We start from the raw sequence: 10,908 nt of genomic DNA, 5'->3' as shown, positions 1-10,908 counted from the left end.
GAGATGGCACCACTGCACTCCAGCCTGGGCGACAGAGGGAAAACCTGTCTCAAAAAAAAAAAAAAAAAAAAAAAAAGAAAGAAAAAGAAAGAAAACAGTGTTGATCAAGCTCTGGTATATATCAGTATCACCTAAGGAGCCTGTCAAAACTTTAGATTCTACGTTTGTCCTGTAGGCCATAAATTATAGGACAGAAAGATGAGATGCAAACAGAACTTGAGGAGAAGTGGGCATTACCTTGAGACTGAAGACTCAGAAAACAGGAGGTCATAACCACATCCTCCTTAATGTCAAGGCTGGATGTGAGGCTGCATCGCCCTCCATTGGGGAAACAGCTCACACAATTGTATGTAGGCTCACTGGGCCACGTGTGATGAGGACATCCTTGCATGCATGCACACATGCTGGCCAAGGAGGGCGGAGTGCCACAGTCCCCTTTTGGTTGCCAGCTGGAACTCTTATCCTGGAACTTCCTGCCCTGCCTCCCGGTTCCTGGTCATTCTGTTTCTCCTGTGTAATCCTACCCCCTAACCCCCACCTGACCCTGATTGATTCCGGGATCCTAACTGGGCTAATCAGATATCCTGCGACAAGGCACTTAGGACAGTAAATGGAGAGACACACAGACTAGGACTTCTCTAGATCTCTTGTAAAGATCCATGAATTCTTGCTGCTGAGGCCTCAGGGCCAGTCTGGTTCCTTCCGTTTCTGAGTCCTGAGGGTTCAGCTCTTTTATGAATTCCATAAATGACTCCAAATCCTTCCAATACATTGTCTGCTTATTAAAAAGTAGTCGTGTGAATATAAAAGAAAAGGGACCGAAACTGGATTCAGAAAGGCTGGAAATGCATTCCTAATGCCTTTTGCCCAGATTTGGTTCAAAGGCTTCTAGCAACCAGTGCAGACAGAGGAAACTGTGCTATTACACGATTAATGTCTGCTAGAGACAAAAGCAGTCCCGTTGATCAGAAGTTCAGCTATTCTTGGTACCAAGACCAGACAGCAAGTTCCTCCCAGGGGCCTTGTGTAACGAACGAAGTCTTCATTACATCCCCCAGTGGACACAGTGGCTTTCATGGGGCTGTTTCTTCCTAAGACCCTCCAGATGGGTGGATGGCATTACTCTCAGGCTCAATTTCATGAAGTTAGTTCTGGGGCAGTGGGGGAGCAATCCATAGTCTGGGAACCTTGATCCAGGAATGGATTTTCAAATACGGAGGAAAGCAGACAGATTTTGCCTCCTCCAGGCCAGCCTCATGCCAAGCACAATTGAAGGGCCATCTGGAAGGAGCTCAGGGTGACCTCCCAGTCACGTAACACCACAGCACAGAGACCCGGAGCTTCGTGCCTCATCAGCCATAGGACTGGGGGAGGGGTGGCTTCTTTCGGGGAAAGCCAAGGAGCTGGGTTCGATGAATCTCAAGGGCACTAACGTGAGCAATGCCCTGGGGCCAGGCTTGCTCTGTTCTGAACTCCCCATCCCAGGGGGCTTCTCTGAAGAAGCATGCCTTCACCCCAACCTAATCAATCCTTGCCCTTGTGAGCAGCTCAGAGCCATGCCATAGCCTTCCCGAGCCCAGCCCTTGGCTGTCTATCCCGACAGCAAAACTGGGCTGTAACAGGCTCTACCTTCTCCACAGTGCCTGACAAGCCAGAACGGTGAACCTGGGATTTTCTAGCCAAGGACACTGAAGGGCCTTGGAAATACTCAACAGAAAAAGGCAGCTGAAGGGAGCTAAGAGTAAGGCCCATCTTCCATGCCCAACGTCCCACCACGTCCACCAACAAGAAAGAGCTGCAGTGCCTGACTCCCTGCATCCCAAGGGAGGGCCCAGGCCCTGGGTGCATACGGGCCCCAGCAGGCAGCCCCAGGTCCCGCTCCCTTTGCAGCTGTCTGCACTTCTGCCATCGGAAAAAGCAATTCGCAGGCTCACTGAGCTCATAGACTGCACTCAGGCCTGGAGGGAGGTGCAAATGGCAGTGTAGGCCCCCTCGGTGAGGAAGCAGCAGTTTTAGGTTTCTGGAATGAGAGGTAGCTGAGGGGCTCATATACCCCAGCATGTGGATTGGGGGCACAGGGGTGCAGAGCTATGAGTGGACTGTGGGCCCCCACCCAGCAGTGAGGCCTTCATGTGCATGGCTGAGGAGGATCAGGGGCCTCACCGTCTCTGCTTCTGAGCCTCAGCCTCATCCCCAGGACCCCTTGGCTGCTGGACACTGCCGGGGTGAGGCCTCCTGAAGGTACAACCCCCACATTCCTCAGCCTGCAGCTGGAGCTCCTGCAGTACGGGAGATGGGTTTGGGGGCTCACTCTCCGACTCCACCTGCCTGTCTCGGCCCCTGGCTTTAAGGAAAGTGTGGAGGGGAGTCTGGGGAACATCCTCCTGTGCAGACCACAGGCCCCGATGGAAGGGGCCATGGCCAGGTTCAGCTTGGGCCCCAAGGTCTAGCTCTTCACTGCTGCAGCACCCCATGCGGACATCGGCAGAGTCCGCCCCAGGCCCATGGCTGCATTCCCTCGCTGCGAGCACAGGCTCTGCTGGGACCCGCTCAGATCCAGAGGTGCTGGGAGTCTCGGATCACCTCTGATAGAGGTTGAGTGTTTGTCCCCTCATCTCAGGTTGAAATTGGATCCCCCGTGTTGGAGGTGGGGCCTGGTGGGTGGTGTTTGGGTATTGGGGGCAGATGCCTCATGAATGGCTGGGTTGCCTCCCTGCAGCAGTGAGTCCTGCTCTCTTAGCTGGGTGTTTACAAGACTCCAGTACCTCTCCCCTCTCTCTTGCTCCCTCTCTTGCGTGTGAGCTCTGTACACCCCGGCTTTCCTTTGCCTTCCTCCATGAGTGGAAGCAGCCTGAAGCCCATGACAGCAGAAGGTCCAGCCTGGCTCACTTCATCCTGCATCCAGCCTCATAGGCTGGCTGGCTTTGCTCATTACCTGGGCAGAGGCCAAGCTAACCCAGGGAGAATTTGGTTGATAGTTTAATTTGAAAGCAAGGATGATAATAGTACCTGCCTGAAACCAACTCCCTGCTTGCTCAGGGACCAAAAACCAGCTTCGTGAGATGAATGAAAGACCACAGATTAGGATTATGGGAGGGGCCTGAACTCTGCGGACATGCAGGTGCAGTTTCTATGATCTCTTACTGCTCTGGGGTCATGGGGCCAGAGGTCACAAGACTTGTGACATCCCTAGTTGCTCCTGTTGATAACATCACTATTTAAAACTTAAGATTAGTCTTTTGAGATAAGTTTTTAGACTTGAATTCTGGCAACCAATGGACCCCACCCAGACCATGACTCATGACTCAACTGACCCTGTGGCCCTCACCTAGAGGCTGACTCAGTGCCGAAGGACTGTTTCTACACCACTATGATCTCGTCCCCCACCAATCAGCAGCACCCATTCCCTAGCCCCCTGCCCATCACATTGCCCATAAAAACCGTAAGCTCTGAGCCTTTGGGGAGACTGACCTGAGTGATGGCTCCATCTCCCATGTGGCTGGCCTCATGTTAATTAAACACTTTACTACAACACCACGGTCTCAGTGAATTGGTTTTATCTGTGCAGTGGGCATGAGGCTCCCATCGGATGGCTGCGCCCTCCCCAGAAGCAGATGTTGGCACCATGCCTCTGTGCAGCCTGCAGAACCACGAGCCAAATAAACCTCTTCTCTTTATAAATGACCCAGCCTCAGGTATTCCTTTACAGCAATGCAAAATGGAGCAACATCACCTCCCACCCTGAACCTCCACACTCAGCCATCTGCAGGTTCTCCCCATGCCTTCTCCAAGCCCTGCTACATCTCAGCTTTCCCCAGCCAGCCCTTAAGCCTGAGCACGGGGCCTTGGCTGTCCCCAGGCATTCCCGGTGGCTCTCTTTCTCCTGCTGCTACCAACACCCACAACTTCTGTTCCACATCTTGCCACTGGCCCAAAGCTTAGGTCTAGGAGCTTGACTTTTTTTTTTCAGCATGTATTCATTTTTAACTACCAATAAGTGAAGATAGTCTCAAAAAATTGGAATGTCAGATAAAGCAACATTTTCCTTCCACCTATCCACTCTTAATTCTTCACTTAGAAGCTGCTGCTAGGCCGGGCGCGGTGGCTCAAGCCTGTAATCCCAGCACTTTGGGAGGCTGAGACGGGCGCATCACGAGGTCAGGAGATCGAGACCATCCTGGCTAACACGGTGAAACCCCGTCTCTACTAAAAAATACAAAAAAAAAACTAGCCGGGCGAGGTGGCGGGCACCTGTAGGCCCAGCTACTCGGGAGGCTGAGGCAGGAGAATAGCGTAAACCCGGGAGGCGGAGCTTGCAGTGAGCTGAGATCTGGCCACTGCACTACAGCCTGGGCGACAGAGCGAGACTCCGTCTCAAAAAAAAAAAAAAAAAAAAAAAAAAGAAGCTGCTGCTAGCAGTCCAATGCACGTCCTTTAAAAAAATAAAAAGGTATATGTGTGTACCTACATACATATATGCACATACATACACACATACATCTATACAAATCCAACACATACACATACACACACACCCCATATATGCTGTGTTCAAATTATTATATGCATATGCTTGCTTTCCCCATAAATGGTTTCCTTACAGTCCCTTCTAGCTTTGATTACCTATCTGTCTGCAATTCTGTCAGTTACTGGAAGAAAACATTTGAAAGAGGTTGAAAATCTAAACATAAATAACAATGAAAGATAGTGAAAAGGAGGAATACTTTAAGAAATTGATATGGTTTCAAGAGGAGATCTTTCTGGACTCAGTTTCTAAAAGAACAGGCCATTTCCCAGGCTGGACAGTGCAGCACCAAACCTCCCACCGAATGCTGTACGGAGCTGCAGCCTAGGCCCTGGAGACCAGATAACTTCTCCTGCACCTCCTGGTGCCACTGCTGGGCTCCCAAAAGGGACCCTCCGCCTGCAGGGGCCCCTCCTCCTTCTCTCCCCACTCCTCCCTCTCGCCCTCTCCTCCCACCCCCGTGGAGGGCTCTGTGCAGGAGAACAATGTAGAGAGAGGCAGAGGGTGATGGCCCTTCCCATGGGAGCCAGCTCACAGCTCCGACACTCCTCTGGGCAGCCTTCCAATCATCAGGTTCCCTGTGCTGCTGTCTGCCCTGCTCAGCAAGCCTGCCCTGTCCTAACTCAGCACAGGCCTCACCATGGAGACAATCTCATCCTTTCTTCTAAAGCCTGCTTGCCCCTGACTAGGAGCCCTTGAAGGCAGGAATTCTGTCTTTTCATCCACCAATTCCAGCACTTTCAATCTACACAACATCGCAAGTTCCCCAACAAGGCAAACTGTGGACCCATCCTCCTCCTCTTCGACAAATCCCGCCTGTGTGACGTGGAACCCTCACCCAGCTTTCCCATCAGGCCAGGCCTGATTTCCTTCCTCTGTACAGCATTTGAGCCCTCATCCCTAGATGATGTTTATACAGGGAGATGGGGGAAGAAAGGGGCATCCTAGGGCTAAAGTGCACAAACTTAAAGGAAATTGTGACAACCCCACAGCCTTGAGGGGTGTGTGCAGAGAATGGTCAGGACCTGCCCCCTAGAACACACACACAGTCCACAGGCAGGAGCACCTTCATTTGTTTTACGTAGAAAGACAAAGTGCAAAATCTGTCCAAGAGATAGATCTGCTCCATTCACACACAATACGACGCACAAACCCCTCCGCCTCCGAGGTGGTGGATGAAGAAGCGAGGCGGACAGAGACCTGGCTTCTCGTCCTACGGCCAACACTGCCTGACGGAAGAGCTTGAAGTCAGAAACACTGAAATTCCCCTCTTGTTGCCCAAGGACAAATTTGTTTTCCACATCACTATCTTCCCCAATACAAATGTTCTAAGTCAGTAGAAAGAATTGGAAAGAATAGACAAAGGAAAGGAGAAAGTAAACGCCATAAACTTTACGGTTCGTGGTATATTTCACATCATCATCGACGGCGCTCGAGTGAAAATACCTTATCCTTAGATCACAAATACTCATGAGCCTACGGAACTGTTTCTTAAACACTCACATTTCCTTCTTCCGTTTCTCCAGCAAATCCCTCCTAGCTTCCATTCCCTGCTGTCCAGAGCCCCAAACAGAAAAAGTCAGGATTTGCCAGAAACAGGTGTAATCAAACCCCCAAATGCCAAACCACGGAGAACGGGAGCCATACTGGGCTGACCAAAACAGTCTGGTCTCATGGCCCCGGGTGAGGGCCTAAGCTTGGCTCCATGCCTGCAGTCTCCAGAGAAGGCTGGAGGCCAGTGTGCCATCCGATTGTCCATACAAGCCGTACTGTGAGTATCGGGGTATTTACAGTTAACCCAACAACCACGCCGGACCAGAAGGATTACGCTTTGATAGACTGGCATAGGAAGAAAGTGACAGGTGGAAACTGATGTTCTGGAGACAGATTGTTTAGTGGGGTATCGGTGGGGAGAAACAGACACAGGCACTCAGCACCAAGCCGCTCACAGCCACCCGGCAGCTTCGGTGCCACCATGGATGTTTGGCTGCAGAACAGGCCCCCAGCATCCCAGCACCCACCTGAAACAATAGCATCAAGGTCTTACTTTTTCTGGAGCGGGAGAAAAACCTGATGCCCCCGGGCGAGGTAGCAGGGTTGGAGTTGGGGGAAGACTCTTTGGAGGAGGAGCGGAAGATCCCGCTGAAGCTCATGCGTCGAGGGGAGCGCGGCGGGGACTCCTGGTAGGAGAACGGGAACACGGTTTTCGGAGAGCCGGGGCTGGTCTTGGGCCTCACAGGTGCAGACATGGGGCTAGAGGGCCTGGGCTGGGGGCCTCTGGAGAAGAACCCTTTGGAGGGGCTGCCCGGGCCGAAGGGGCTGTCCACCTGCAGAAAAACAGACGAATGGATGCAGTCACTCCACGCTCCGGACACGCTGCCTCCTGCCCTGTATGGAACTTCTCATCATTGTCCCCTCTCACCACGCAGGCCCCCTATAGTACCCTCCCCGAGAAACAGCCCTAAGCTCTTCCACAGAGGCGGCCACTGAACGGTCTGCAGGTAGCACCTGCCCCAAGGACAACCCCTCACAGGCTGGCAGCACCACATCCTGGAGGTCCACTAACCATCCTGTCCTACTCCTTAGAAGGGGCTTCCAGGAGGTCGAGGGGAGGAAGAGAAGCAGAGCTCAAAATGAGCATCTCCCTCCTTTATTACAGGCCTGCCTGCCTTCACCTCTCAAGACCTCACGTCCGTCCAAGGTCTGACCACACAGGACTGCAGTTCTCTTCCCTGCCTATGAGATCCCTATGTTCCAGAACAGAGCGGGCCTACAACTCCATCCTGAGACCTCAGTCCTAGGAGATGACGACTTTTTCACCTCTAAGCTGCTTCAGCATTTGAAAGACTGAGGCTGCCGATAGAAGTCAGGAGAAAAGTTAACAAAGCTGGCCAGGTACGGTGGCTCACGCCTGTAATCCCAGCATTTTGGGAGGCCGAGGCGGTGGATCACCTGAGGTCAGGAGTTTGAAACCAGTCTGGCCAACATGGTGAAACCCATCTCTACTAAAAATACAAAAAAAAAATTAGCTGGGTTTGGTGGTGGGCGCCTGTAATTCCAGCTACTCAGGAGGCTGAGGCAGGAGAATCTCTTGAACCCGAGAGGCAGAGTTTGCAGTGAGCCAAGATGGCACCATTGCACTCCAGCCTGGGCAACAGAACGCGACTCCATTTCAAAAAAAAAAAAAAAAGGAAAGAAAGAAAGTTAACAAAGCCCAACACCTCTGAGACTCACTTCACTGACAATTTAAAATTCTAGTCATGGCTTAAAAAATTATCAGACCCCATAACTTTAAGCCAAGGCACACAGCTCACAGTAGACTTTGAAAAACATCCCACGTGCCCGCAGCTGTGTTCTTGCTGGGTACCTGGAGGAGCTCATGCCCTCCCTCTGGGTGCCTGTATTTGGCCCCAGCTCTGCCACCTGCTGAGCCAACCTGGGCATGTTACTTGGTCTCATGGAGCCTCAGCTCCCTCAACTATAAAATGAGGACGGTCATGCCTTCACCTCGAGGGCTGCTTGAACGTCAGATGAAGCCACGTGAGGCCAGGAAGCACATGGGCGTGGTAAACAGCTCTTGCCCTACCACTTGGGAAACTTGCAAACTACACGGAGTGGAAAGGACCTCAGAGATGAACCAGTTCAGAAGCAAGAAGGGCGAGTAACTCGTCCGCAGGGCTCACGGGGTGCCAGGACCAGGGCAGACGTGGGAAATGCTGCATTCCGGCGGCCGCGCTGAAAACGGAGCACAGGACACCCCACAGGCAGACTCGGTGCCACTTCAGGGTCTCTCTGTCCCACCTCGCGGTGCGCTGTCCAGACCGCAGCCTGGGGACGGTCTTCTGCCACTAGAGGGCGGCCCAAGCCCCGAGCCCGCGGCCCCGGGAGGACAGGATGCCCGTGGCGTGGACCTGCGCAGCACAGCCTCCCTGCGTGGCCTCTCCAGCAGAAAGAGCCGGCGCCGCCACATGGAGGTGCAGGGCTCGGTCTGGGGCGGACACCTTCGTGAGTGGGCCTGGCAGGAAGAAGAGTGTGGTTCTGTAGGACCTTGTAACTCAAACTCTCCTGGCTATAAAGAAATTTGAATTTAGATTTTTTTGTGTAGTTCTTTTTTTTTGTTTTTGTTTTTGAGAGAGGGTCTTCCTCTGTCGCTCAGGCTGCAGTGCAGTGGCGCAATCTCAGCTCACTGCAACCTCCACCTCCCGGGCTCAAGCAACTCTCCTGCCTCAGCCTCCTGAGTAGCTGGAATTACAAGTGTCACCACCACGCCCAGCTGATTTTTTTTGTGACCATTTACTATGAAAAGCATTTAGATTCTCTATTTATAGAGTATTCCATTTAGCCACTATTCCACCTAACTATGGGAATCAGGACAAATCCTGAGAATAAATTTACAAACAAGAGATTCTTCAGGTGGGGGGTGGTGGCTCACACCTGTAATCCCAGCACTTTTGGAGGCCAAGGTGGGTGGATCACCTCAACTCAGGAGTTCGAGACCAGCCTGGGCAACATGGCAAAACCCTGTCTCTACAAAAATTAGCCAGGTGTAGTGGCCTGTAGTCCCAGCTACTCAGGCGGCTGAGGTGGGAGGATCACTTGAGCCCAGGAGGTGGAGGTGGAGGCTGCAGTGAGCAAGGTGACATCACTGCACTCCAGCCAGCCTGGGTACAGAGCAAGACCTTGTCTCAAAAAAAAAAGAGGTTCTTCTTCAAGAGGTGGGTGCTGTGTGTGCAGGTCTAGGGTGGGGTGGGGGCTGAGAGAAGCCAGTAGGAACAACACACACAGGGACCAGGGTGGTCCTACCACAGGGTGATACAACAAGCTGGTCCTGGGCGGAGGCCCGGGTTTGATCACAGCTCAGTTTCCCGCAATGTGGACAATGACTTGGTTCTCTAAGCTTCGTTCCCAGGGCTGTGACAATCATGACAGCAGCTTGGAGGGTACGAACCAGAAGAGGAGCCGAGGCCACATGGGAGGACCGGAGGGAGGGGCGGGATTTTGGAGCTGCTGGAAAGGTGAGCCCGGACTCGGTGCATGGATGTGCTCTGTGTACCGCAGAGCGAGCTTGCTGGGGAGCTGGGGCAGAGGGCCGAGACAATGCAAACGTCCACTCCTACAGGGAAACAGAGACACACAGGGGAGTGGGGCCCCAGGAGAGCCTGCAGAGTGCCTGCAAGGCCGAAGCACCATAAGCACCATGCAGATGGATAAAGGACCCAGAGCTGAAACCTGCCCCTCAACAGAGGCCCCAACGCAGAGTTGGCCCTGACAGCTAGCTGGGCTTCAGAGAGGCGATGACAGGGCCGGGGAGGCGTCCAGTGCCCAGAGACAGAGGAGAAGGGGTGTGAAGCACAGAGACAGAGGGCCATTCACTTGGGCCACCATGAGGGTGGGGGTCATGGGGGAAGTTGAGCCATGGGCCCCTGGAGAACCAGTCACAAAAGGCCATTTTAACCATATATGATGGGCAAGGGGAATCCCAGGATTATTCTGAATGGGGTTCCATTCTGTATTCTGAATCCAGGCCAGTGGAGTCAGGTGCCCAGTGATCAGGGCTGAGGAGGGAGCCCTAGGAAGCAGCCTTGCTAGTCCTGTCCCTGGAAAATAGCCGAAGCATGGTGGATGCTGGGCCCTGCCTGACCTCTCTCACCGGGAGCCTCGGGGGCCAGCTCACACTCCCGGACGGTGGGAAAGCCAGGCGGAGGGACAGGCCTGCTGGGGTGGGCTGTGTGGCAGTGCAGATAACAGGCGCCGGCTGAAGCCACCAGGGACAGGGCCTCAGCCCTTGCTCTTGGGGAAGCTATAGCTAAATGATATGTTGGTGAATGCAACCGGATGATTCCCCGGGTATTGACGAGACTCCCAAGTGTGTGCCTGGCTCCACAGAGCTAATGGAGAGCAGGCACTCAGGCGCCTGTGGAGCAGAGCTCTGCCTATGGGGCCATTTGTCATGTAGCTGCTGGAGAGGAAGCTGGGGCCAGGGCCAGGCTGTGGCCTGTATGTCTCTTCCGCAGTCTCAGATCTTCCATGCAAGGTTTTCACTGGAAAGCAGGGTTTTGCAGAGTCAAACAGGAGGAAGATGACCCGGCGCCTGTGGGGCCGGTCCTGCAGCCTTGCACAGGGCTTGGGCTTGGTGGCCCCTTCCTGCCACTCCACTCTCTGCTGGCCCAGAAGCTCAAGGCCATTCCCTGACAGTCTTTGCTGGATGGGTCATAAGAGCTGCTAATAAGGTTGCTTGTTGAGGACAGGGCGGGGCAGCCCTACAGGCCGACACCAATTTGATTCAGTTGTGTGTAATTCAAATGATTAAAGAGGAGATTTGCTTTTTCCAGCACGGGAACTCCTGCCCTCATCCCAGGCTGGCCGGCACCCAGAACCCATGC

At 53.3% G+C, this 10,908-nt stretch overlaps 1 protein-coding gene across 1 annotated transcript in view; it reads right to left on the bottom strand.

Annotated features, from left to right (window-relative positions):
- The window catches only part of PRKAG2 (protein kinase, AMP-activated, gamma 2 non-catalytic subunit), a 340,427-nt gene that overhangs the window by 226,465 nt on the left and 103,054 nt on the right, over window positions 1-10,908 (bottom strand). The window contains exon 3 of the mRNA XM_011984322.1: window positions 6,573-6,852. Coding sequence (XP_011839712.1) covers window positions 6,573-6,852 — 280 coding nt within the window. The remainder of the gene's footprint in view (window positions 1-6,572; window positions 6,853-10,908) is intronic.

This window comes from Mandrillus leucophaeus, unplaced genomic scaffold, assembly GCF_000951045.1.
Source record: "Mandrillus leucophaeus isolate KB7577 unplaced genomic scaffold, Mleu.le_1.0 Scaffold266, whole genome shotgun sequence".
NCBI lineage: Eukaryota > Metazoa > Chordata > Mammalia > Primates > Cercopithecidae > Mandrillus > Mandrillus leucophaeus.
The sequence above is the reverse complement of the archived record's forward strand: the minus strand, read 5'-3'. Positions and strand labels throughout refer to the sequence as shown.